Here is a 27,699-nt window from a genome sequence, read left to right as displayed (position 1 = left end):
AGAAAATGCCACTTTATCAGTATTTCCTTCTACAACTCTATCATCCTAAAACAGAGCCAACATCCACAGAACAAATGTTTTGCATCTGCCTTTTCCAGCCAGGTGCCCTCCAAATATTTGGGCTACAACTCCCATTATCTCAAAAATCAGCTACAACTTTAAACCCAAAACACAAACGATAACAGCACTAAATAAAAAGGAATAAAGGTATTGTACGGTATTTATAATTGTACCAAACTACACCTTTTTCTAATCAAGACTAACAGCTAAAAACATCTGAAGAAGAATGTTTTTAGTGTGCACGCACACGAAAGCTCATACCAATGACAAACTTAGTTGTCCTCCAACACACTGCTGGAAACTTTTGTTTGTTTGAGTTAAGAACAAAATCACATTAGTCTATTTTTATACCAGGAAAATCAGTCTCCGTAGAGACTGTCAAAAATTGCCATTGCCGACTATATTTCAAGTCGTCATGGCGGGGTATTGGGAAAAGTTTTCAATTAGCAATAATCGCGCCTCGGATTAACCTCATTGGCTACGATACTGCCACTGCGCAAAGCTAACTTTCGTTCGGCAGGCCCTTCGGTCCCCAAGCAAGCAACAATTAATCAGGCTATGGTGAGCAGTCAACCAGGCAAAAGGTGGGGTGCCGATCAGTAGACACCCTGCATCTCAAAATATCCACAGCCACACTTTCATTCAATAAGGGGGGTGGGGTTCCCCCTTTTCTTAGTTACAAAGCTGACGAGCCGTCGCAAAGGCTTCTGGTTGCCTTATGTTAATCGTCTGTGATGTCATACGCGGAAGTCTGAGCAGTTTTCGAGAAAAGAGGTGGGTGCAACGATTCTTTGACTGGCTTCGCTACTCCTATTACAATATAATCCAATTGAGAAATCTGATTCTCTTAGGAGGAGTGTGGTTTAAAGATTTTTTTTTTACATAAACGGTGAACTGATCTCAATAGAACAGCTAACAACAGGCATTGGGGATTTGGATGGCTACAAACAGACCAACTGTGTCACCTTTTGTGGAATTAGGGGCTGAAAGCACAGGCATACAGATCACTAAAGTGAGAAGGCACAAAGGTTGAAAAAAACGCTCTCTTACACAGCACGTTAATCTAAGCATAGTTTTATCACGAGCCCATCTGATGTACGTGTTTGCCCAGATACAAACTGAACTGTTGAAGGCAATGAAGCTGAGCATTGGAGAGAGGATGCTTTCAGAACACTTCCAAAAAGCAAAGACAATGGACCAAGTCTGCCTTGGAAACCTGCTGTCTTTTAGACCACCCTGACAGCCTTTCCCTCTTATCCCAAGCTTGTGTAGGTTAGGGCAGTGAGAGAGAGAAAATATTATGCACATGTCCACAATACTCTTATTTATAAAGCCACAAATTTATGGCTTCCGTGCTGATATTGAGAACAGGTTCTGGCGCTAAACCACTGAGAGTTCCAGCTCAAATGAAACTTATTTGTTGAGCACTCATCCTGATTTGATTTCACAAAGCTTGCACAGAGGTTAGAGTGTGTCGTGTCTTCACTAAATATTTAATTTTGGTTCATTTGCAGGGAGGTTATATGACAATGAGCATTCATCCTGATTTCTTTATTTTGTGGCTTTGTTTTCCCATTCATCATTTATCCTACACTTTTCTCATTTATCATTTATCCCACACTTTTCAGTGCATTTCCCCCCATGCAAAAGTCTGTTGCTGTTTAGTTTTATTTTTTAAGCAAATTTGTTGCACTGGGGTGACAGAGCACTTTCATTGGGCAAACACAAAATAGTGAGAGTCTGGAGGCAACTTGAGTCCCACTTTCACCTCTGTGTGGCCAGTCATCAGGCCTAAAACTTGGTAGCAGGGCTCTAAGGAGAAGCGCAGACCTGAGTGTGTTCTCTGCACACAAGAAAAATAATGGGGGGACTGTTCCATGTAGAGGAGAGGGGCAGTAAAATAAGTTTGGCCACACCCACACCATACATTTAAAACACTATGATGCCACTTTAAGCAGCCATGGCTTCCCCCAAAGCATGATGGGCACTGCAATTTGCTAAGGGTGCTGAGAGTTGTTAAAACTCTATTCCACTCCCATACCGTAGCTACCCTTTCCAGAGTGGTTTATCAATCACCCCCTCTTCACAGTACAACTCTCAGCACCCTTAACAGACTACAATTCCCAGGATTATTTGGGGAAAACAATAACTGTTCAAAGTGGTATCATAGGGCTTTAAATGTATGTTGTGAATGTGACCACTGTCAGTAGGAGCTGTCACAGTATGAAGTGCCCCTGCCTGACTCCAGCCCCCATAGTGATCCCACTTTAGAAGATGTGGGTAGCGATTGCAGCCTTTGGCTTCAGGACCTGTTTTAGAAATGCTGGTCTTGATGAGCCATTGGCCTGATCCAGCAGACTCTTATGTTCTCAGGAGCGCAGTGTCATGATGGTTGATCCCACCTTGGATGTAGTGACTGGCAGCTCACTGATGTGGTTGTTGTGACGTGGGGTTTGTGATTTCAGCTCTCTTGACATAGCATGCTGGAGACAGTTCTCTAGTAACAGCTCTTTATTAAAGTGAACAAGACTGACTGTGAGGGCAGGAAGGCTACATTTATAGGGACAGGGAACTAGCTAGAAAGGGATACATTTTGGAGGGAACAATATCAGGCAATCACAGTGCTGCCTTTTGGAGGGAACCAATAAGACAGAGGATCCAAATACAGCAGCTTAAATGAACCAATAGTAGCTGTACCCTCTGGAACCAAAAGGCAGTTACTTTATCCTAATGCAAATACAGACAATAATAATACAGATATAAAATCCTTTGACTCAATACACAACAGTGGTGAAGTGAATGCACTCTGCACACCCTCAGGGGCACTCTCCCCTCCGCACACTATACAGTAAACACAGTTTCCAGAAGCTACGCCTAGGTGAACTAGATCCTGGCAAGACGCTCTCTTCCCCCGTCAGGGAAACCTGTCAGGTGAGATGACAGAGGCGTCCGCATGCGCAAAGCTACAAAACACCCTCCTTGCATTCTTCACATTACTGATAGGTGACTCCCGCCCCCCCCCCACCCGCTTCCTCTTCCAGGCGCACGCGCATTAATACGTCGAGCAAGAAAGATGTACGGGAATGGTCGCTCCGGGAGCCATGTCGAGCAAGGGCAGAGGAAGCGAATGAGAGCGAGGCCTGATGAAGAGCGGGTAGGGGAGGAAGAAGAAAGGAAGCGGCAGGGCAAGCCAAGGGGGCGGAGCCGCGCCTGCGCCGCGAGCCGCGCTCGAGCAGCTGGCGGTTTTTCCAGCTGCCCGGGCAGCTCGGCGCGCATGCGCCTTGGTGCGGAAGAGCGAGACGGCGGACTGGGGAGGGGGCGGGTGTCGCCGTCGCTTGCTTTGCCGCCGCCGCCGCTTCTGTCAGTTCCGGCTGCTGGGTCGGCTTCGTGAGGAGGAGGCGCCGCTGTTGTTGCCACTGCCGCCGCCACCTGAGGAGAACTCGGTCTTCCCGTGACGGCACCAGGGGCGCCCGGCGGTCCTCCCCTCCCCCAGCCTCGCCGGCCATGGCCCGGGACTACGACCACCTCTTCAAGCTCCTCATCATCGGCGACAGCGGTGAGGCAGGGTGGGGGAGGGGGAGAGGAGTGGGTGGGGCGCGGCGGGCGGGGCGGGGCCCGGGCGGGGTGGGAGAGGTAGGATAGGAAGTTCGGCCCGGCCCGCGCGGAGGGAGGGGAGCGGAAGAGCCTCGAAGGGAGGAAAAGCGGGGAGGAGGATGTGTGAGGCGGAAAAGCCGGTGGGGCGGGCAGCTGGGCAAAGGGGAGAGTGGGAAAGTCAGGGAGGGGGAGAGGGGGTTTATTTATTGCATTGCATTTTGTATACCGCCTTTTTTCTCCAAGGAGCTCAAGGTGTCTGCGTAACTTCTCCCCATTTTACCCTCACAACAACCCCGTGAGGTAGGCTAGCCTGAGAGGGAAGGTGCCTGACCCAAGGTCATCCAGTGAGCTTCATCATGGAGGAGTAGGGATTTGATCCCCAAGGGGTGGGGGAAGTGAGGAGAATAATATCTGTTTACCCCCTCCCCCTGTTCATTTTCTATTTATTAATGCAGTGTTTCTCAACCTTTTTTGGGCCACGGCACACTTGTTCCGTGAAAAAAATAATGAGGCACACCACCATTAAAAAAGTTAAAAGATTTATCTCTGTGCCGCCCTATATTATAATTATGACTGTAAGAAACACTTGCCAAATATTGCTTTCCGGCGGGTCAGCGTTGTGTATTGGCGGCCGCCAGGCTCGTTTGCACTGAGCTTTGGGAAAGAGGAGGAGAAATATTGCTTTCCGGTGGGTCAGTGTTGGTTATTGGCGGCCGCCAGGCACGTGACAATGCAAATCGCCCTTCTCGTCGCTGCACGTCGCGGCACACCAGCCAGCGTCTCGCGGCACACTAGTGTGCCGCGGAACAGTGGTTGAGAAACGCTGTATTAATGTATGTATCTGTAAATGTAAAGGGACCCCTGACCATTAGGTCCACTCGTGACCGACTCTGGGGTTGCGGCGCTCATCTCGCTTTATTGGCCGAGGGAGCCGGCGTACAGCTTCCGGGTCATGTGGCCAGCATGACAAAGCCGCTTCTGGCGAACCAGAGCAGCACACGGAAACACTGTTTACCTTCCCGCTGCAGCGGTACCTATTTATCTACTTGCACTTTGATGTGATTTCGAACTGCTAGGTTGGCAGGAGCAACAGAAGCTGACCCCGTCATGGGGATTCAAACCGCCGACCTTCTGATCGGCAGGCCCTAGGCTCTGTGGTTTAACCCACAGCGCCTGTACCCTGGAGCTTTAAGAGTCTTGTTTGTAAGGTGCAGGGAGGGAGGGGGGGAACCCCAGAGGTTTCTTTGAGGAAGCATGGCTAGTGTTTCCTAGTGGTTAGAGCACTCAGAATGCTGTTGGACTATAGCTCCCATCAACCCCATCTAGCAAGGCCAGTGATCAGCAATGGTGGGAGATGTAAAACATCTGGAGGGCCAAAGTTTCCGATCCCTGAGACAGAACACAGTATAAGTAACAATGAGCTAGTATAGTAGGAATACAGTAGTTGGCCAGGATTGATGGGAGTTGTAATTCAACAACATCCACAGGGTACTAGGTTGGCTATGGCTGGGCTAGGACCTGAGGTGGTCAGGTTTCAAATCCCCTGTTCAGTCAGAGTGAGACTCAGTCAGTGACCTTGGATCAGTCACTGTACCTCTCAGCCTAACCTACCTTGCAAGGTTGTTGTGAGGATAAACTGCTGGGGGATGGGAAGCTACAAACTCCATCTTGAGTTCCTTGGATGAAAAGTTGGATATAAATGTTCGTAATAAATTAATAAAGAAACTGGATTGGGAAGAGCTAGCCTGTGGAAGATTGGAGGGGGCATGTCAGAGAAATGAATGTACTGGTATATTTCTGCTGCAAAACAATATTCTATTTATGTATGTGTGTATTTCCTGGAGCTCTTGTTTGGAATGTCAAGGAGAGGTAGCAGAGTATTTCTTTGTAAAGCAGTGGTGTATTATTATTATGCTTATTCTATTCCTCCTTTATGTTGTTTGTTTCTAAGCAAAGGGTAGGTAACCACAATACAAAAATACAGTACTGTACAATATTAGAATCAGTTCAAACAGTTGCCTCCTTCTTGGGCTGCTTTAACTGCTCAGGCCCACTCTGTGGGCTCTGCTGCCTAGTAAGCAGAGGCCTGAAGGACACTGCCAGGGAAGCCCAAGGATGAGGGCAGGCAATGCCATTCAAATAATCTTGGTACCCTAGAGGGAACCATACTACAGTATTTCTTTTCCTGATACCAGACTTGATTATTTTTATGAGAAACCTTTGTAAATTGCTTTGAGAGTTGCTCAGACCCATAAAGCAGAATATAAGTATTGTAAATAAATAAACATCACACCTTTTTCCCAAGGAGGTCAGTGTGGCATGCATATTTATCTCTTGTCTGCTGTATTATTCTCACATTAATCTTGTGAGGTAGTATAGACAAAGTGACCTGCCCTATGTCACTTAGCAGGTGAATGAAGACTTGGAGCTCTGATATCCCTTGTCTTTGACTGTCTAATCCCAATGTGGCATCCTCCAGATGTTTTGGACTACAACTCCCATCAGCCCCAGACAGCATATCCAATGATAAAGGATGATAGGAGTTGTAGTCCAAAACATTTGAAGGGCACATTGTTGACCATCCCTGGACCACTACACCACACAGGCTCTGGTTACCTCGTGCATGGTCTTCTCGTAATACTTGTAACAGCCTTGAAAGGTAGTTCAGTGGTATCTCCAAGTTGCAAGTCTGAAAGAGAGGAAACAGCTTGCCTTAGGTTACCTAGTGTGTTTGTGGTAGAGGATACATTTTGAACCAAGAGCTTCCTGATTTGTAAATGAGGTTTCAATCCTATGCTTCCTTTCCTCTGAGTAAGACAGTGGAGCATGTATGAGTAAACTGATGGGCTGCACTTCTCTTAGAAGCTATGCATGTTGTCGAACATCTCATGGGTGAAAACAAGGATACAATGTTTACCATGAGTCAGTAACCATTTTCAAAAGTGGCTTCACATGATTACTGTACTAGGGAGTGGGGCTGAGCTTCTGGTCACATCCTCCGTGTCAGTCACACTCCCTGGCCCCACTTACAAACCTCCTTGTGTTGGTATGGTTATCTGCATGGGAGAAGCATCTACGGTATATCTGGCGGTGGGACCAAGAAGTGCGGCCTGGTTGCCCAGGCATCAAATAAAAGGAGGATCTTGTGAGTAATGCTAATATGGATAGCAATGCCTGGAGGTGATTGTAGAGGTGAGCGGAAAGTAGCATACTGGCATTTTGTGTCTGTCCAGTCTTGTACCAGAGCACCAGAATCTAGATGCACCTGCCCCATGTTCTGGAGATTTTACTTCTAGAACCCTACCAGATGGAAACTGGAACCTGACAACCTCTTAATTAATGTTTTAAAGCAGGAGGGGAAAACCTTTTTTTCAGCCTGAGGGCAGCATTCCCACATGAAAAACCTTCTGGGGGCCACATGCCAGATGTGAAAGTAGGTGGAGCAACGGATGTAAATCTTGCCTCTGTGCAGTAGGATACATTCTGGCCTCTCAAAAGTCAGATGTATTGATGCACTTACACCTCTCCATCCAACAAGAGGCATTATCCCAGCTCAGATACATAATTCCGCTAGGGGGCAGGAGGCTGTGGAGCAGAGTCAGTGAGGGGCATGGCTTGTGGGTGGGGACAAAGAGGCGGCGGGGGGGGGGTCCCATCCTTGTTTTAAAGGCATCATTTTAAAATAAAGGGCAAAATAGAGACTTTGTAGTATGGTCAGGTATTGAAAAATAGAAGTATTTGAAGGGTATGTGTTTTTTTGGTGGGGTGTAGTTCAAGACAGGTGAAATCTGGGTTCATCCCCACTTGCCACTGGTGAGAAGTCTACTGCATAGCTTGAGCCAGTTGTGCTCTTAACCCTCAGCATACTTTCAAGGCCTGTGGTGAGAATAAAATAGGAGCAGGGGAGACTGTTATTTATTATGCCCTGAGCTCCTTGGAGGAAGAGGGTAGATTTGAATGTGAGGAATAAAAATGAATGAAAGATTTTGCAGATTTTTTAAAAAGTATATTATAGATGATATGAGAGGAGACCGAGTCACTGAAAATAACGAGTAAATTTTAAATATGCTTCCTCCTAATCTCCATGGCCACCAAACATCTACCCAAAGGTTAGAATCACCTACGTGTTGTCATTTCTATCCATGGAGCACCATTCATATACACGACACCTTAGAGCGTGGTGTTGCAGAAAGGATAGGTCTCTGTCCCAGCTAGATTGCATTTTAAATGCTGAAATAGTGGAGAGTTTGGAGGACAAGGAAGAGCACAGGTGACAAGGCCCAAGTCCTGGGAGCGATGTTACATGTAATTTGGCTTAATATCAATTGTTTCCTGTCCTTCCTCCCAAAGAGCTTAGAGTAGTGGCCTCACAATAATTGAACTGAGCAGGTTAGGTGGAAAGGGAATTATTTCCTCTGTGAGTTTCAAAACTGAATGTGGATTTGAGCACCGGCTTCCCAAGCAAGCAGCCCTTCAACCACAACTAGTTTAAAAACCAAGAAGGCCTTGCTCTGCCTCTGAACTATTTTCAGGCTAGAACTTTTGGTGGTCCTTCAGAGAAAGGACATTCTATAAAAATGGAGCAGTCTCTGAGAATCCTCTCTGTAATGATTGCCCTTGGCGTACAGTTTGCATTGTGAATATGTGGTGCCTGGTTGATGTGATGGGGAAGGAGGCAGCTGTGAAATGTAGGTGTTTAGATTTGTAGGCCATCCTATGAGAGCTTAGAGGCCTCCAGTGTTGGTTAATTAAAAGCAATTCTCTGTTCCCAGAGCTAACATTTGTAAGAGCTGTTTTACATTTCCCCGTTCCTTTTGTGTCTAGTCTTACTTAGACTGTAAACCCAAGGGCAGAGCCTGCCTCCCTTTTCTTCTTCTTTTGCATACAGTTTATAAATGCCTCTAGAAAACATTTTGAGGATTTAATATTGGCAATAGTAGCTGTGTATGGGCCAGGAAATGCTCCTTTGCAATCTCACCTCAACCACAAACTCACTAGGTGGCTAGAGGCAAGATTATACTATTTCAGCCCACTCCTCATCTGCAGTATACGGATGATACTAGCCTACCTCCTCGGATTGTTGTTGGAATTACTGAGATAATGTACGTGAAAGGTTTTGAATGCTTGATATGTGCTGTGTAAAATGCTTCACGCTGTTTAATTCATACATGAAAATGCTGCCTGTGTAGGGAATGCATAATGTATGAAGTGGCACTAATTTGTGCAAGTTTTCCATCTGCTCCCTTGGCTCTGCTGTGGGAGATCTTTATGCAGTTTACAGTTTAGCCACTCTTGATCCATTTTCTGCTCTAAGATGTCTTAAAAACTGGTGCATCTAGATGACCAGTTACCAAATGGTAGCTTAGCACGGAGCCCATGCAACACTGTAGTAAGACAGTTGCCTGTATTGCCCTGCCCAAGCACTGGAACGCTAGTATAATAGCATCTGGCATTTCCAGTTACAAAAGGATCAGACAGTGGGTGATGACAACATACCTCTGAAAGCCGCTGCCAGCTATTATTATTATTATTATTATTATTATTATTATTATTATTATTATTATTATTATTTGAATTTATATACCTCCCTATACCTGGAGGTCTCAGGGTGGTTCACAGAATAAAATCAAAATACAAAACCACAAAATACATAATAAAAATAAAAACAACCCAATAACCCACCCACCCCCAAAAACCTCAAATTTTAAAAGGGCAAAGTCCTGGTTGAAAAGGAACGTTAGGACAGGCACCCCCAAACTCTGCCCTTCAGCTGTTTCGGGACTACAATTCCCATCATCCCTGACCACTGGTCCTGCTAGCTATTGATGATGGGAGTTGTAGTCCCAAAACAGCTGGAGGGCAGAGTTTGGGGATGCCTGGAATAAACCATTCTGGGCTAGGTCAACTAATGGTCTGACAGCATAAGGTAGCTTCATATGCCCATGTTCATTTTTTCCAGGCTTCTGCGCTCCCTCAAAAAATTGAAAGATGACAGAAAAGCAGGAGGCTTCACTTCAGTGCTTGCAGGGGCTTTTCCGGGGTGGCTCCTTGCATGTGAGATTCCCTCCATGATGAGGTGCATCTGGCCCCCATTCTTTGCCAGTTGGTTAAGACATATGTTTTTTAGCAGACCATTTGGGGACCCAATGAGACAAATGAATTACTGTAGTTGTTGCCACTATTAGTAATTGTTGTTTAGTGATTTGTTATGAATGGTGGTGGTTTGAAGGATTGTGTTGTTTATGGATTTTATGTACTATTGTCTTATTTGATTTTATTGTAAACTTCCCCCGCCCCCGTGGCTTGTGCAAAGGGTGGTATGACTGGCTTCCCAAGCCATTACAGGTACAGTGGCTAGGTAGCATTCAGTGATTGGTCATCATCTGGCTGAATGTAATCCAGTATCAGAAATTCCATTTAATCCCAATTAGGTAAAAACAAAATGTGTACCATTTAATCCCAATATTAATGTTACTAGTTCTCTTGAAAAAAAATGGTTTGTAGGCCTTAGGAACACATGCTTATATAATGTACATAGTGTGCTGCTTGTCCTAGTCCACAGAAACTATACACTTCTTATCTTGTTTATCCTTTGCAATCGATCCAGTAAGGGGTAAACCTTCTGAACCAGAAAAGGTAACATGGAGAGATTTCCATGATATGAGGACTCGTTTGTGGTTCCTGCATGAACTATAGCAGCTATTCTTCCTGTCCCTTCCCACCCCTAGTAATGCTGTTCATTTATTCATTTAGAATGTTTTTTTTTTGCATTGCTCTTCAAGACTCCAGTCTTGCCAAGGTAGCTTATGATTAGAAAATAGTATATATAACAAAACTTTAATTACAAGAGTTACAATGAATCATTCATTGAGCCTCTGTCCTGAGTTCTTCACTTTTTTCTTGTTTGTTGGCAACATATAATGTCATTAAGAACCAGCTCATATAATGATATCCTAGTGGCCCCTTCCCATGGCTTTTTAGCCAACCATTATTCATAGACACCACCCTGTTTCCTCCCCTATCTGGCACCTGCAGAGGACTGAAGTTGGAGATGAGGTCTGCTCATTTGTGTTGGGGGCTTGTAGGAGGTAGGGGATTGGTATAATCTCTCCTGCTTCTTAAGAAGGACTCCTGTTTCTTAATCTTCAAACTGTAGCCAAATAAGAGCTCCTGGGTGTGATGATCTGTGTTACCTGCTCACCAGAAAACCCAAAGCACTTGCCTCTAGTAAGCAGATTTGAGGACACCTAAGAGTCCCAGATATGTGAAGGTACTGTTGCTAGATGTAGCCAACAAAAAGAGTATTACATGCTTTGTGTTCTAAAGTGGTTGAAATAACACATAAAATATGCTACTCTGGTTCAGTTTGCACCCTTGAGCATTCCTTCTTTTCTCTTTCAGGTGTTGGCAAGAGCAGTTTGCTGTTACGTTTTGCAGACAACACTTTTTCAGGTAAGCTGGGCCCAGAACAACTCTAGAGGAGCTTTCCATCCAAGTAGCTCCAGTATGCTTCTATTCACATTCAAGGAGAAGAGAAGGGGCTTGAAGGCAGGGAAGCCTGTGGCAAGTCACCCTTGCTCATCACCCTAGATCAGGCACCCCCAAACTTTCGCCCTCCAGATGTTTTGGACTACAATTCCCATCTTCCCCGCCCACTGGTCCTGTTAGCTAGGGATCATGGGAGTTGTAGCCCAAAACATCTGGAGGGCCGCAGTTTGGGGATGGCTGCCCTAGATCCTGGGTATAACAGGTCATGTGGGGCAAGGACCCCCCCTCATTTGCCCATACATACAGAACTAATAATAATAATAAATATTTTGACTTGTAACTGCTTGTTACTTGAAGGTCTCCAAGCGACTTGCAACACATTTCAAACATATATATGTAAAAGTCCTGAATGTCAAGATTTAAAGTCTTTTAGGGAGAAGGTTTCCATTCAAAATAGCATGAGCATGAGCTCAACACAATTTTCTTCTCCCTGTGAAATGCTCTTGGGTTTGCAGTCTTTATTTCTGAACAAAATATAAAGTTTTATTTTCATTGTTCAGGGTTTGAAGCTTAAAGTTTTCTGGTGAGAAAACAGGGCCCTCCCTTTTGTTGGCCGTTGAAGTTCTGTATGCACAGCTGAGCTTATTAGCTTGACTGCTTCTTGTTTGTGCTGCTTCCCTCAACAGGCAGCTACATCACCACAATTGGAGTAGACTTCAAAATCCGAACAGTTGAGATTAATGGAGAAAAGGTCAAGCTGCAGATCTGGGATACTGCTGGACAGGAGCGCTTCCGGACCATCACGTCTACGTGAGTTTATTTCAGTGGGATTGTCAATTGACCCAAGGACTTGATTTCATCCTGTCTTTTAATGATTACGTAGTTGCTTAAATAAGTTTGCCTTTAAATAAGCTAAGGTGCCTTTCCACAATATCAGAGGAAGTATAGGAGAACTTGCCACCTAATAAACACACAGTACTATTTAATAGCAACAATAATAGTAATGTTTATTTTTATTGCTACTACTACCTAGCTTTTCTGCCAAGATTGTCTTCCAAAGCATTTGACAGTTCAGATCCACAGAAAGGTATATTATAAGGGTATGTGGATTCTGTGATTCTACTCCAGAGGTGACTAACCTGTGGCCTGTGAGATGTTGCTGTGCAGTGTGGTGGTTAGACCAAGGGTAGTCAATGTGATGCCCTCCAGATTCTTTGGACTCCAACTCCCATCATCTTTGGCCATTGGTCCTGCTGGGTGGGGCTGATGGGCGTTTGGAGTTCAACATCATCTGGAGAGTTGCCAGTTCCTTACCCCTCCCAACATGATCTAATGTTAAGAGTATAGGCTGGAATCCCAGCTTGGTAGGAGGGTTGCCTTTCTGTTGGTCCCAGTTCCTTTTTGCACTGGTAGGAAAATGAGGGGAAAAAATCCTTGTTCTGTTCTTGAAGATGTTGTCATACCATTCTGGCAGGACTTACTCACAAAAAGAAATGTGCGGCTAGCTGCAAATAGGCGTATGCTTCAAAAGAGGAAGTGCCCTACAGAAGTAATTTGGATGACTCGAGTCCAGATTCTGTGTGTATTTTGAATGGGGATTATTTGCCTGCCAGCTTTTAGTCTTTAAAACCCTGTTGCCTGTTGTCTCAAGTGGGTTGTTTACTAGAGAGCAAGGAAGGGTTAGGGTTAGGGTTACCCTCCCCCCAAGGAATCCTGGGAAGTGTGTAAGGCAGATAAGGATCACTGACAGAAAATCCCCAGCACCTTTTGCAAACTGCAGGTCCCAGGATTCTTTGAGGTAAGCCATGGCAGTTAGTGGCATTAAACCAATATAAGGTTGCAGTGTTGATAAGCCTTTAATGCGTAGTGTGTATACAAGATGATGGCTTTTCTTCAACCAGTGGATGCTTTAAAAAATATTGGCTGAAGGGCTTTGCACTGCCCAGAACACAGGAGGCATGCTTGTTCACAGAACAGGAGCAAATCAGGGCAGGAAATCAGCTTTGCTTTATTAAGCTGATTCCATGTCTGCTGTTTTTTCGGGGCAGAGGAAGAGGTTAATGTTGGCATGTTACTTAAATTATAAAATGAGCTTTGCAGATAAAATTCATGTTACATAAAAGATATCTGCAGGGGAAATAGATTATTGTTCAAATACAAATATTTTAGAAATGAGACGAAGGCGAGTCTTAACTAGACGTTATACCTTGAGGTGCAGTGGGGGTCTCCCCAATTTACATGAAAGCCTGTTTGGAAACTGCTGTCTTGCATTTCCTTATCGCTGCAGGAAGTAGTACGAACGCCAAGCTTTGAGCATGCTGCTTGAACTGGCCCCTGACTTCCTTCAGGCCCTGAGGCATATCTTCTGAGGGTTGTGCTGAGTGGGCCAGATTCATACAGGAAAATGTGTTGGGGGTAAAACAGCCAGACACTGCCGAATATCTGATAAATGGGCAGTGTGGGTCAGCTGCAGCATGTCTCACTGGTGCTGTGTCAGCAGAGCTCTTCCTGCGTGTGATTGTGTGTGTGTGTGTGTGTGTGTGTGTGTGTGCGTGCGTGCGTGCGTGCGTGCAAACACACCACATTGTGACTTGGACTTGGGGCTCTCTTGGAATTGAATCAGTACCCTGTGTGGAATACCCAGAAGAAGATTTTGGGTGCAAACAAGAAAAGTTGCTGAATGCCTTTGCCCCTAATCCACTTGGTAAATAAAGGGTGACGCCCAGGACTGGGTGTGTGCACTCAGGTTCCCCAGAATTGCACAGGGAAGCCATCCAATGTGGTATTCAGTTTCCTCAGAATCTCAGCTTTCTGCATAAAAACCGGGTTGAGCAAGGGGAAATCTCAGAAACCAGAGGAAATGCCGAACGAGACATTGCATGATCAGAGGGTGGGGCTTCAGGGCTCTGTACGTCACTTGGCCCCTCCCAGTGGCATGCAAGCTCAGCCAAAATAATGCACATGAGCAGAGTTCAGGTTGCAGCATTTAGTTGGTATTGTTCCAGGATTTGTGTGCACTCATGCATCTCTGCGTGTTGCACCCTGAAGAGGGGCTGAAGGCTTAAATGCTGCAGGCCGCACAGTAGGTTTGAACCAGCATGTGCAATACACTTGCTGATTTACAATTGTGTAGTTCTGTGTTTTGTTATTCTATTTGTTACAACAAAGAAACATAGTTGTGTGGTCCAGTTGATGTTCTTAAAACTGTATCTGGTAAATTCTACTGAAATGGAACCAAGGGAGTGTGCAGGGTGACTTCAGGTGACCAATCCAGATGCTGTTTAATGCACAATAAGCTTATTAACATGTAAAAGCCGACTTCTATTCCTACTCTTGTCCGCCATTGTGCCATTTGCTTGGTAGTAAGGCTGCCTACAAGTTGCTCTTGCTTATACTACACCATCTAATGTTCATGGCAGCAAATAAACAGGTCCCTGCCCAAAGGTGCTTACAACCCACCTTTTAGCACATCAAGTTGACTTACACACCAGTTGAGACTACTAGTTTATCTGGTAGTGGATTGTCTTCCTCCAGGGTAGGGAACCTTTGACCCTGCGAATGTTGTTGGGTTGCAGTTCCTGTCAGCCCTGACTATTGGCCATGCTGGGGCTGATAGTTCAGCAGTATCTGGAGGGCTAAAGGTTTCTCCATCCAGTTCTACACTGACTGACATGCAGAGAATTTTTTCCCACCCGGACATGTTGGGGTTTGCACCTGGGACCTTCTGTGTGCCAAGCCTTAATGTGGTCCCTTCCCCACAAAATAGCAGCTGTGAATGTCACAATCATTCCACCAAAAAAGCTGTCCACCAAATCTTTCCATGGGCCTTGCATGTCTCAGTGCTGTTGGATTCCTATCATGCTCGGAAACTTCCTACCCAAGTATGGCTTGCTGGCCGGTAACATTACTGGTCCAGCCAACATCGTTCCTTCTGTAACATCTTCCTCTTGTGTTCATCTCTCTTTCCTGAATTTCTAATCCATTTCAAGCTCATGGTGACAGCAGTTGTCCATGGCTCACAGAGTCTTCTCCATGGTAATCTGAGATTCTGAACCATCTCTGCCAACACTGCATCCCACAGAATCTTGCTTCCACTTCCTGCATCATGTGCTTCCCCCACAGTGCTGAAGCCCAGGCAGCCTATCATTCTCTGTTTGTGTGGTTCCCCCCTCCCCACTTCAAACGCTCCAGTTTTTGCCCTTCTGTTTCTATCACAATTTCTATTTGCCCAGTCCAAGCAGTTAAGGGCAGCCCCAAGCCCTTCACAGCCATCTTGCTTGCTTCAGGTATACAGTACTGGTGTTTCTCTCCCCTCGCCGCCCCCCCCGATAAGTAAGCATGTGAAACATCTCAAAGTGTCACAGACACATGCCTTAATACATCTCTTTCTCTCCTCAGGTACTACAGAGGGACACACGGAGTTATTGTGGTTTATGATGTCACAAGTGCTGAGTCCTTCGTGAACGTCAAGCGGTGGTTGCATGAAATAAACCAGAATTGTGACGATGTGTGCCGGATATTAGGTAAGCTACCTGGTTTGAGCAGCCTTTGAGTCATGTTACTGTGGCCAGCTGATGACTGATTCATAGGACTGCACTTTCCCCATGGTAGCTAATGAATCCTAGTGGCAGATTGAGCTATGAACCAGATTAAATTTCTCAGTTGATGTCGCACTTCAGCCATGAGCTTTTCAGGTGGTCTTACGCAAGCAAGGTTCTGTCTCTTGGCCTCTGTCTATCCCCCACCCCAACCTGCAATGTGGTCATCATCATATGGCTCTACCTCATAAGGCTGTTGTCCGAATTACTGAGAATATGAAGGGTTTGATCACCTTGAAGAGCTGTATAAATGCTAAATATGACTTATTGGTACTTGCAGTTGGTAATAAGAATGATGACCCAGAACGGAAAGTGGTGGAGACGGAAGACGCCTATAAATTTGCTGGGCAAATGGGGATCCAGCTGTTTGAGACCAGCGCCAAAGAGAACATTAATGTGGAAGAGGTAAGTGATAACCAAGGAAAAGATGGGGGGCCCTACTTTTAATCCCTCAGGGGACATGTTGCTTCTGAGGAACGCATTGCTGATCCATTGCCTGTTCTAGGCTACATACCAAAGAAGGCATTGACATGGTTGTGAAGAAACCATCCCTCTCTCTGCAGAGTGCCCGATGTGTAGGAAGTAGAAAGCAATAGACTTGCTTCTGGAGGCTGGCGAAGAGAGTCCTTTGGCATAACCAGCGGGGGCGATGGTCATGGGGATGGGAGTTGCAGCCCTACAGCATGTGAAAGGCCACATATTTCCTTTCCTTAACATGAGGACTGATGGGAGTTGTGGTTCAAAACTTGCCACTTATTTTGGTCCCCTCCCCATTTAGTATCCTTAAGGCTTTTATCCAGAACCACGTCACTTGTCCCTCACAACTCTTTTAAAGCAGGGATAGGGAACCTGTGGTGTTGGACTACACCTCCCCTTGTCTCCCTTGAACATTGGCCCTGGTGCTGGGGCTGATGGGAATCTGTCAACACCTGGAGCTTCTGCATCCCTGTTCTTAAAGCTTGTTCAATAGCACCCCTCAGTTTGTGTTAAGCAAGGACAACATTGTTCAGCTGCTATGCTGAACAACAGGGGTGAGAGCGGGGAGGGGGACGGAACATGTGATCCCATTATCCAAGCTCTTAACTCTAGTTAGTGGCCAGCTAACATAATGTCTTTGGTGCCCCTGATTCTAGAACTGGCCACTTCTGGTGTGGCCAGAGACTGCTGCTGGTCTGCTTTCCAATGTGTTGCTTATTGTTGTTCAGAGTGCTCCGCTCCCATCTTGCATTTTTCTTTTTCAGATGTTCAACTGTATCACAGAGTTGGTTTTGCGAGCCAAAAAAGACAACCTAGCAAAGCAGCAGCAGCAGCAACAGAACGATGTGGTGAAGCTAACGAAGAACAGTAAACGGAAGAAGAACCGGTGCTGCTAATGCCCTTTTCTCCTGCGGCAGAGACTGCGCCCTCAGACAGCTCAGCCCTTCCAGCCAGATGCAGGCGGCAATTCCACTGGGCTAGGCCACGGGAGGACTCTTCCCAGCCCCCCCGCACACCCCTCAGTTTGTGCCGTTATTTAAATGAGTTCTCTCCACGTTTTTTTTTTTTTGGTCAGGAGGCACCTTACCACAATAGTGCCAAGGAGGTATTGGATGGAGGTGATTCCGCCCCCTCTCCTTCCTACCTTATTCCCCCCCCCCCAAGAACATCTTGTAGACAAAAATGACTTTGCCTACCAAGTGGACTTTTGATCTCAAGAGTTTTGTACATAATGTATATTTTGCTTTAACCAGCTGCGCCTCCCTCGTTGTCGCTTCTGCCTTCTTAATTATTGACCAATCATGACTTCTTCAGAGTTCATATTTTTCTCTCTCTCCCTCCAGAGAGTACAGTACAATGTCATTAAGTGGAGCCGCCCCTTGTTGCCATTCATTCCTCTTCAGCCTTTGTTAACCTTCAGGCTAGGATGGAGGCCTTAGCTACTTTTTCAGGCTGTGTGGGAAACCTTCTGAGATTCCTTTTTCCCCAGACTCCAAAATAGCCAATGTTGCTGGAGCTTTGTCACTTCTTGGAATAGCTGTGCTCTCTTTCTTCTCCACGCTCCCTGGCGGGGTGAGAGAGGCTACCCCCACCCCAATTTAACTCCTCTGGCCAGTTAAAATGAAATCTTCGGCAATTAGATGTGAGACTTAAATCTAGTATTATCCCCACCCTGGTGGAATCTCTCTTCTGTAACATCCTTAAGAGCTACCAAAGTGTTAATCTGTCAGAAACTATTCCCCACTCCTGCACTCATCATTCTGTACACAGTTACAGGATGTGCATTTCTGGCTGCCAGCATTCTCGGTGGCTCTTGCTTTGTTCCCTTCTCCCACAAATTAAGAGCTGAAGGGGCATCTGGCTCTTCCAAATGGTGCTTGCACCTAACAGGTGTCAACAGGCTATTTTCTGTGTCCTTTATCAGACCAGAGGTGGTCTCTTAGGTATTGGATGGGGCTTCTTGCTGTGGTTTGTGCAGTTTTGACTGGATTTCTGATCTGGTTATGCTGAAAGCAAAAGGTTTTTTTCCCCCATGTTCTTTTTTAATAGCTATGGTGGGCTTTAGGAGGGAAATAACCAGAGGATTGCCTCCTCGTTGTTTAAAAATGAGCTCACCTAGCATATTAAGATGGCCCGGGCTATAGGAGAGCACGTGGTTTTCAACCAAAATGATTCCTTCCTCCCCCTGAATATGAAATTGATAAGAGGCTCTCCAGCATCACTGACCCTTTGGACTTTGAATTATGCAAGAAGGGCTAAGTTGAAAACCCTTATAATTTTGCTTGCCTTGAATAACGGAAACCAACAATTATGGTTGTACAAAGCCCTCGTGCAATCGCATTGCAAGTAGTCTGACTCTTCAGGCTTTTCCCATGCAAGCGGTGAATGTGACTGGTTTCGGCCAGTGAAATTGTTCTCAAAGACAACATCCATCCCAGCTGCCCACCTTCCACAGCTGTCTTCTCTGTGCGTCTCTTGTAAGTTAACTTCTCACTAATTCCAGAATTGAGAATGTGAGCTGAGCAAACCAATTGGGAAGGAATGGCTAGCGTTAAGAGGCCCGTAGAAAATGATGGAACGTGGTGGTGTCTTGGTTTGGAACTCACGGACTGAAGCAACGGTGGATCCTCATTGTGTGAGAGGGAGGGGGGGATGTTCTCATATTGCAGTGGTCTTTTGTGAAGGGGGGGGCGTGGGTGTGAGCTTTGCCAATGCAGCAGTCCCGGTTTCTGATGTTGAAGCATAGGGTGCTTTTCCCAAGGATGCCGTTAGCAGCACCTCTCCCGGTTCTTGTCTTTGCTCAGCGCTGCTGCGTAAGCTCCGGTCGTTAAAGGAGGCTTCACGGTGGTAGATTTACTTGGTGGACAGTGCTAGTGGGTGGTGCCTGTGGAGTATTAAAAGGGGAGTGGGGGGGGTGGGGAGAGCTGCGTTTTTAGCGGTGCTGATGTCAAGCGGTGGAATGTCTAACTGGTTTGCTAGGACTATTTCTGTATATTGAAACTTTCTAATTATGCTTTTTAAATAATTTTAAAAAACTAAAAATAAAGGTGCCAAGCTGCCAAATCTTCCTTCAAGGCTCCTGTCTTTTGCTTCTCCCCCACTACCAGGTGTGCAAATTTCTTCTCTGGCTCCTTTGACTCTCCCCCCCCCACCCTCCCAGTTAGGCTCCATATGCCCGTCAGGAAAATGTCTTGTATGCAAATGTCTTGTATGTAGCCTCTTTTGGAAAGGGATCTGCTAGATTATATTTCTTCATAAAGTGGAGGGGAGAGACTTGTTGGGCCCACCCCCTTTATTGGGGCCAACCTAAATGTGGCAGGTTTTTGAGTTGCCTAGAACTCTTCACGGGACAAGATGTTGCACAAAGCGGGTGGTGGGGGTGGAGTACAAAAATGTGGTTATACACAAGATTTTTGAATAAAGAAGTAATGGCTGCTCCTCATCTCTGGGAAAATTAAAGTCGGTTTATAATCCAGAAGAGACAGATCTGGGATAGAGTCTACGGTCTTGGTCCTGTATACCTGAAGGAGCGTTTCTACCCCCACCGTTCAGCCCGGACACTGAGATCCAGCGCTGAGGGCCTTCTGGCGGTTCCCTCATTGCGAGAAGTGAGGTTACAGGGAACCAGGCAGAGGGCCTTCTTGGTAGCAGCACCCGCCCTGTGGAATGCCCTTCCATCAGATGTCAAGGAAATAAGCAGTTATCCTAATTTTAAAAGACATCTGAATGCAGCCCTGTTTAGGGAAGCTTTTAATATTTAATGCTGTGTTGTTTTAATATTCAATTGGGAGCCGCTGTGTTTTAATATTCAATTGGGAGCCGCCCAGCCGTCTCAGGGGAGACTTAGCCAGATGGGCGGGGTATATTTATTATTATTATTATTACAAGCTGAACAGTTAAGTAAGCCACCTTGAGTGCCAGCATCACCATCAGGTACTACCGTAGGTTAGGACATTTTTATTCTCCTAGGTGCTTTAAATAAAGATCCTATGGGAAATGAAGGTGTGTTTTTTTTAAATAGTGAAATTGGATCATTCATTCTGTCTGAATTGGTTTTGGAGCTGTTGAGAAGTGCTTTTGTTTTCAACTCTATGTCCTGTAGTATTATGAATTTGCATTGTGACCAACTGGCATATATTTGTACAAAGAGCACTAAACGAACACCACAAATTATTATTTTTAACATGCTACCATTGTTTGAAGTCAGGGACAGGGAAACCACTGGGCCTCCAGATGTTGCTGGACTCCCAATTCCCATCATGCCTGGCCACTGGCTATGCTGCCTGGAGGCTGATGGGAGTTGGAGTCCAACAATGTCAGTACGCCAAGCAGTTCCCCAGTACTGGCTTAAATGCAGCAAGGGAGTGTTTTCCCCTGTTGGAACTCCCAAAGGAGGTGTCTCTCTCTCTCCTCCCCCCCCCCCCGCAATGTTGCTGGACTCCAGCTCCCATCAGCCTCAGCCAACATAACCAGTGGTCAAGGCTGATGGGAGTTGGAGTCTAGCAATGCTTGCAGGGTACAGCTGCTCCTCTTCCCCCTCTACAGCAGTGAGCAATTCACAGTACCCATAGAAAGACAGTACCCATAGAAAGGACCCATTTTATTCTGACGAGAACTATTTACAAAAGAAGCAGTAGAGCGGCGTTTTCTACTAAAATATGCCTTTATAGAATATCTTATATATATTTATAGAAAAAGTACATTTATTTACATTACTGCTACATACAAAAATTACTGCACTGTGTAATATGTACATATACCTCTAGATACATTCTGTCTGTTCATCCCTGCTGTGTGCTTGGTTTCCAAGGGCTTTGGGCGGGGGGGGGGGGGGGAAGCCTATTGATGCAGCTCCCAGGCACATCTTGCTTTACTTTTGGGTAAGTGGTTTGAGCTGCTGAAGTGGGGGATGCTGACAGATCCAGATCCGAGGGTCTCTGGAGGTGCAAATTGTCCCCAGAACCTGCCTGTGGTCTGTGGGGAATTCTCATTGCTAGTAAGTTCCCTTATGATGGGCTGGGCAACCTCTGGCCCTCCAGCTGTTGTTAGACTCCAGTTCCCATTAGCCCCACCAACATAGCCTGTGGGTGACGGATGATGGGCACTGAGAGTCCAGAAACGTCTGAAGGGCTGTAGGCTTGCCCCAGCTCTGGCTTACAGCCTAGATCAAACAGTATGTGAAAAGGGCTGGTTGGCTACCGTGAGAACAGGATACTGGAATAGATGGGCCTGATCTGGCAAAAAGTCTCTTCTGATGTTCTTAAAAAGGCTATGTACTGCTCACTTCCTGGGCTATATCACTTCAGGCTCTATAATGGGGAACTGAGCGACCGAATGCTCCTCTCATCTTTCTTCTTCTTAATTGCACATAAAACTTGGAGAAATGTTCTAGAGTTGCCTTCTTTCCTGGTAGGCAAGTTTTCGATGTGCAGGGATTTATTTTATTACAGACAGGCATTCACCCATGCAATCTCTCTTGCCCTCCTGGTAAAAATGAGAATCAGTGTTTTGCCATGTGGAACTGGGCCTCTCTGGATCCTGATGTCCGTCCCTGTCCCCCCGTAAAAATTACTTTCTATTTTGCTATAGGCAATAGACTTGGTGGCCCATTGCACCTCCAATTTGAAGTGTACCCATGGGGTTTGCTAGCTCTGCTTCCTCCTTGACAACGCTGAGCCTGCCTAACCCACAGCCAGAGAAAGCTGGAAAGGATCCCAGATAGTCACACACAGGGAAAGCAGGAGCTGTGAGCCATCTCTCTCCTGCCACTGTTTTACTGTAGCTTTCTTTGCTCCTCCTAAGGAAAGGTTAGCTACTTGGCAGTGATCAATGATGGAGGGAGCCAGAGGCTCTACAAGTGCCCCCTTGCATTATCAGTCTGCCTCTTCCTTACAGGCAAAATGCATGCCAGGCTCTAAAACACAGTGGGGGGGGGGGACTCCAGCTGGATCACATTGGCTGAGGCTGATGGGAGTTGCAGTCCCCAGAACAGGTGGGGGTGGGGGTGGGATGGGACAGTTTTCCCTTTCCTGTTCCAAAGTATACTGTGGTGTACTTTTAAGTGCAAGAATTAACTGAATAGATCTGCAATGTTTTGTCTGGTCTGGTCTTTAGGTAGTGATACAATGACTGATGCCACTGGTGAGGATTCTCAGCTAATGCAGGGAGTGGGGAGATAAACCTGGCAGTGTGGCTCCTTGCAATTGCTCTACAGCCACCCACTTCTCCTCTCAAATCATTGGAGCTCCCCACTCCTTCACCCCTGGCTGTGTGGTTCAATAATATCACAACATGATGTGGCTGGGGGGGTGGGGTGGGGGTGGAGCTGTGCTGTTATGACAGATGGCAATGCTCAACAGAGAGCGTGGGTGGGAGACTGGCAACTCCTGGAAACAGTCTACAAGTGTGGCTGTCAGGTTTCTTAGGGTGGGGGAGGGAGACCAGCCCTCCCTGTTCTCTCTTTATTGCTATCCCACAATGCAATGGGCAGTAGCTAACCTTGCAGGAGAAGGTGGCAAAAATATGGCATATCACATTTAAAGGAAGACCCACAGTGCTCAAAGATGGTGTCTGCCAAACCAGTGTATAGATAACAGGTTCTGTTACACCCTATTTTAACCAGAATACCTTTATGAATGTTGCCACTCGGGTTCTGTTCCATACTGGTGTAATGGTGGGATCAGGAACCTACGGGCACTCTAGATATTGCTGAACTACAACTCCTATCGTCCCCTGACCATTGGCCAGGCTGGCTGGGGGCTGATGGGATTCCAGTAACAACAGGTTCCCCACCCCTGGTGGCATAGATCTCACAGTGCAGGGATTCCTTTCTACATAAATCAGCATTATCTGTCCCACAGTCCCCCAAATGTTGTTGGACTGCCGTGCCCATAAACCCCAGCCAACAAAGTTAGGGACAGGATGATGATAACAAAGTTAGGGACAGGATGGTAACTGTAGTTAAACAGCACCTAATAGACTACAGGTTCCACATCCTTTTCACAAGCAATTTTATTTCCCTTGCAAGCATTCTGCTCTAACAGCCAGTTACCAGATTAAGGCTGTAACACACTATATCTTTAAAATACATTCTTTCCCTCAAGTAATTCTGGGCACTGTAGTTTATCCCTTGCAGAGTTACAATTCCCAGCAACTCTTAACAAACTTTAGTGCCCAGTATTTTAAGGGGGAAGTGTGCTTCAAATGTATAGCGTGCACACAGTCTAAATATATAGGGGACAAGTTTAGCCTGAGTTCTGCTGGCTGCTCCAGCTGTGAAGGGCATCTGCAGCAGGTGCAAGAGTTGGGTTCCTGTTTTTGGAGGGCCAAGAGAAAATATAACAGCAGGCTGGGCTTTGTTAAGGAAAATTCTGGGTGTGAGGTTACTCTGCCACCCAGCTCGTCGGGCACGAGCCCGCGGTCCACTCTACTGTCTATGGTTGGAAAAGGATTTGTTCTCATAGAGTCCACCTGCGTCTCAGCTCTGCCACTTCTAGATTGGGGCTGCCCCCAAACCTTCCTCCAGTTCGAAGAGGGATAGCTAAATGTGCTACCCTGCACCTGTTGATGGATTCTCAACAGGCCCAATAGTCAAGACGTCGGGTGTCCCAAGAGCACCCACAGGGCACCATTTGGCTACCCCTAGCCTAGAACACTACCACACCAAGAAAAGATGGAATCTGGCTTAACCTATGCTGGGGTGAGGAACCTGTGACCCTCAATCGGTCAGCGGCAACTGACCATCGACCATGCTGGCTGGGAGTCAGCGAGAGTCAGGCTGAAGTCTCAGCAGCTCCCGCATCTGAGCAGTAGATGTGAAAATGCCACGCCCCTTTCATTTCTATTCTTCCATGAGCCTCACTCCCAATTTAACCTCACAATAGCAGCAAGGGGTGGGGTTTAGCACCTAGGCAGGGATAGCCAACATCAGGGCTGGTGGGGTGAGGCCACTGCCTCAGGCAGCAAAAGCCCCCAAGGCAGCACCCCTGTGGGCAGACCACTGCCAGCAGAGAAGCAGCACAGGCACTGGTGCTGATTTCAGGATTACGTGCAAGATCTCTCCCAAAATTGGCACCAAGGCTGGCGCCGCTTGTCCATCAGTGGCAGGGCAGGGTGGCACTTGCCGTTTGCCCTTGCCAGCATGGTGCCCTCCAGATCTTGTTGGACTCAACATCAGCCCCTGCCAGCATGGCCAAAGGTTAGTGATATTGGGAACTGTAGTCCAACAAGATCTGGAAGGCACCATGTGGCCAGCCCTGGCCTAAGGTTTTAGAAGACAGCAAGTGGTCTCATTTTGCTGAAGGGCAAAGTTGGGAGGGGAGGGGGGGAATACTGTGAATCCCAAGGATTTGCAAAAAACCTGGGCTCTGGTTCTCACAAGATTTGTCCAGGGATTCTTCTGCTTGTTGGGTATGGTGCTTGTTTAGGCAAAGGAGCAGCTACACACACACACACACACACACACACACACACACACACACACACACACACCACCTTTGACTCTTGCTGCAGCATACCTGCAACTTCCAACTGGCTTCCCATTTCCTTGCAGCCACAACCTCTGGGAAAGAGAGCAGGGGAACAGAGCGGACATGGAAGCTGATCTGCCTTCGGTGTGCTTACATTTTTGCTTAGTCACCCATCCTGAGAGAGACCAGGACAGAGCACAAACACTCCTCCATCTGTTGAGTTCTGTCTGGCTCTGCCCAAACCAGGAGCCACGACTGCTCTCTCTCTCTCACTTATGAGAAATAGACAGATAAGCACGACCCGCCTTTGCCAACCTGGTGCCCTCTGGTCTGGTGAAAAGAATGGAAACTCGGCAGATAAAATGCATGGGTATTTCCCTTTCTCGATCTTCCCTGCCCCTTCCTTGGTTCCCACATCTCAACTGGTTCTTTAAAGTTTCCTCTTTTGCAGAAGAGAATGACTTTTAAGACATCTGGATTACTCACAGCAGAAACAGAGTGGACCTAACAAGAGACCCTGAAGGTTGTGTGTTTTCTTATTATGTTGCTTTAAGGTATCAAAAGAAGAGTGTCCTTTTCAATTGCTATCGCACAGAAGACCGGCAATTGGACTATGACGCATGTAAACATTGAGTTCAGACCACGCAGCCTGCAAGATTAGTGCAGTGTTCTTAAGGGGGGGGGACACTCCTTGCCCCCTTTTTCTTTTTCTTTTCTTTTTTTTGGCGGCTTCTTCTGTGACCGGAATTGGAGGCCGTCATCCATCACAAGCTGGGCTTGCTGAATCTCTCTCCAACATCCTTCATCTCAAAAAATAAAGGAAAAAGGAAAAAGGAAAAAAAAAAGGAATTGAGAGTGGTTGCTCTGGTCCAATTAATTTTTCTTGAAAAAAGAAAAGAGGCGATTCCCTTCTGCCCCGCTGGGCTCTGCCCCCTGCTGCTCTGGCCTCAGCAAAGGGGAGGGTCTGGTGCGCCGCTTTGCCCCATGACCGCTGGAGAAGGAATAGGTGGGCTGGCTCCACTCCTTTGGATGTTTGTCCATCAGCTGCTGGTCAATGACCCTCTGCATGTCATCCTGCAGCAGGAAGGAAAGAAGGAAAGCTGTTAACAGGAAGGACAAAGAGAGAGCAGGAGGGATAAAACAAACATACATGGGCCAAATCCTGGGAAGGTCGAGAAGCAGCAAAACCTGGCCCTCCTCAGGCTCTGGGGTCCCCCCCCCCTTCAGTCATGCTGCCCAAAATGTTCTCTTTTACTCCCTCCCACCCATATAAATAAATGGCTGTGCCAGCGTAGCGCTCCTATAGGCAGAGAGCTCAGCAGAAGAGGGAGAGATGGGGTCTATACATTGGCTCAACTGAAAACCAGCAACTTTTGCCTCCTCTGCCAATTCTATCTCCCATTACTCTTCCCGTTACAAGATATCTGTAACTCATAATTGGTGCCTGAGCCTGCTTTTCCCCTCTTCCCTCCCTAACTCGTTTTCCTCTTGTGTCATGAATTCTTCGATTGTGAGAACATGTCTTCCCACTGATTATTTGTAAGCTGCTCTGGGAGCCTTTATTGGCTGAAGAGTGGAATAAAAATGTCTAATAATAAAAAGTAGTATAAGTAGCAGTACTAGTGGTAGCAGTATTATGCAGTACACAGATAGGCATAGTAAGTTCTGCCTCTGCACAGAAGCACATTCCTTGTGCATCATGGCAAACGGCATTGGGCACCATTATTTAAACTGTAGTGCCTGTAGATCACTTAAATGTCAAATTGAGGTGAAATAGCTCCACGAATCTTGCCATGAGCTGCATGACAAGCAGACTCTAGCAGTAAAAGGAAGGTTGGGGGGATCATTATTAGCCAGAAATCAGTGAAGCCAAGAGGAAAGAAACAAGAATTTCCATCCGACACGTGGGTTATCATCACAGCAAGGGCTCGGTTGCTAGGAACAACCATCAAATGCACATGGACACAGCGAAGACGTGTGTGCACTCATGCACAAACACACACACACTTCACTCCTACCATATCACCGCCAGTATCAGCAAAACAGACCTAGCCAGTTACCTAACTCTGGGGCCTCATCTTACACCAATGGAGAGGCTGGTCCATTCGGGTGACTAGGGCATTATCCCACCAATCTCAGCCTGCCCTTTGCCAGTCCTCACCTGCCAGCCTGCCTTCTTACTTGCACCCAGTCCAGGGGATGTCTTTGCCTGCCAGCTTCTTCTTCCTCCTCAGTCTCTTTGTTGCCCTTGTAGAACTCAGCAGGGAGGAGGATGGGAACAAACCTAGAACTAGTTGGTTCTGCCCGTCATTGGCTCTGGCGCCACCTACTGTCGGGCTCCCTGCCTGCCTGCCAGTCTCAAAGGGCACCAGCCACCGCTGTTTTACATGTCTAGTAAGGGGCCAATTGGCTATCATCTATATCAGAGGTCAGCAAGGTTTACCTTGCCTGGGCTGGTTCGCTTCAGCAGAGATCCCTCCGTGGGCTGGATCGTATGCGTGAGTGCAAGCGCTCGCGATTTCCGGCGCCGCAGAAGCGAGTCCCTGCGCCGCGCTGCACTGGTTTAGTGCAGCACACAGGGACTCGGGGAGCGGGCGGCTCGGTTCAGGGGTGACTCATGGGCCGGTTGTGGCCCATGGGCCTTAGGTTGCCGACCCCTGATCTATACGCATATCCCCTTTGGCCTAGCAATTTCAAAGAGCATGCCAAGGAAGGGTTCCTTTCTAGAATACCCCTGCCTCCCAAAGAATAATGGAAGTGATTCATTTTTTTAAAACACACACACACACACACACACACACACACACACACACACACACACACACAAGATATTTCAGGCTTCAACAGCAGGGGTGTGGAACCTGTGGACCTCCCAAAGTTGTGGGACTACAACTCCCATCACCCCTGATGCTGGCTGGTGATGATGGAAGCTGGGAGTCCAACAACCTATGCATCCCTTCCAACTTTTTCCAATGCAAAACCAAGACATGCATCTTCCGGGACACGCTCCCAGG

At 46.8% G+C, this 27,699-nt stretch overlaps 2 protein-coding genes and 1 non-coding gene across 6 annotated transcripts in view; 1 reads left to right on the top strand and 2 right to left on the bottom strand.

Annotated features, from left to right (window-relative positions):
• Window positions 1-423: 423 nt before the first annotated feature.
• On the bottom strand, window positions 424-564 carry LOC118076619 (U4 spliceosomal RNA). The gene has a single exon (XR_004691525.1). It is a non-coding gene; the product is annotated as a U4 spliceosomal RNA (small nuclear RNA).
• Window positions 565-3,118: 2,554 nt separating this feature from the next.
• Window positions 3,119-19,285, top strand: RAB35 (RAB35, member RAS oncogene family). 3 transcript variants are annotated; one of them, XM_088659073.1, is made up of 6 exons: window positions 3,119-3,245; window positions 11,056-11,106; window positions 11,829-11,952; window positions 15,541-15,665; window positions 16,021-16,145; window positions 16,982-19,285. In XM_088659073.1, exons 1-6 carry the CDS (start codon window positions 3,134-3,136, stop codon window positions 17,111-17,113), a joined length of 669 nt encoding a protein of 222 aa, XP_088515199.1. In that variant the 5' UTR covers window positions 3,119-3,133; the 3' UTR covers window positions 17,114-19,285. The 3 variants fall into 3 exon arrangements, with proteins under 3 accessions (XP_088515199.1, XP_034954632.1, XP_034954634.1); XM_035098741.3 differs by lacking the exon at window positions 3,119-3,245 and adding an exon at window positions 3,302-3,616; XM_035098743.3 differs by lacking the exons at window positions 3,119-3,245; window positions 16,021-16,145 and adding an exon at window positions 3,316-3,616 and having other exon boundaries at window positions 16,982-17,220.
• Window positions 19,286-20,800: 1,515 nt separating this feature from the next.
• The window catches only part of BICDL1 (BICD family like cargo adaptor 1), a 57,228-nt gene continuing 50,329 nt past the window's right edge, over window positions 20,801-27,699 (bottom strand). Inside the window, exon 10 of one of the 2 annotated variants that reach the window (XM_060269978.2) lies at window positions 20,801-25,759. In XM_060269978.2, coding sequence (XP_060125961.2) covers window positions 25,559-25,759 — 201 coding nt within the window. In that variant the 3' untranslated portion in view covers window positions 20,801-25,558. The remainder of the gene's footprint in view (window positions 25,760-27,699) is intronic. The other variant, XM_060269977.2, reaches the window with a different exon arrangement.

Source organism: Zootoca vivipara, chromosome 16, assembly GCF_965207765.1.
Source record: "Zootoca vivipara chromosome 16, rZooViv2.hap1.1, whole genome shotgun sequence".
NCBI lineage: Eukaryota > Metazoa > Chordata > Lepidosauria > Squamata > Lacertidae > Zootoca > Zootoca vivipara.
The sequence above is the reverse complement of the archived record's forward strand: the minus strand, read 5'-3'. Positions and strand labels throughout refer to the sequence as shown.

Bases quoted from the DNA above. Each gene is read 5' to 3' on its own strand.
- RAB35 (XM_088659073.1), top strand. From the start codon at position 3,134: ATGTACGGGAATGGTCGCTCCGGGAGCCATGTCGAGCAAGGGCAGAGG. The intron at 11,953-15,540 runs GTGAGTTTATTT...TTCTCTCCTCAG, and splicing joins TTCCGGACCATCACGTCTAC to GTACTACAGAGGGACACACG. The intron at 15,666-16,020 runs GTAAGCTACCTG...TGGTACTTGCAG, and splicing joins CGATGTGTGCCGGATATTAG to TTGGTAATAAGAATGATGAC.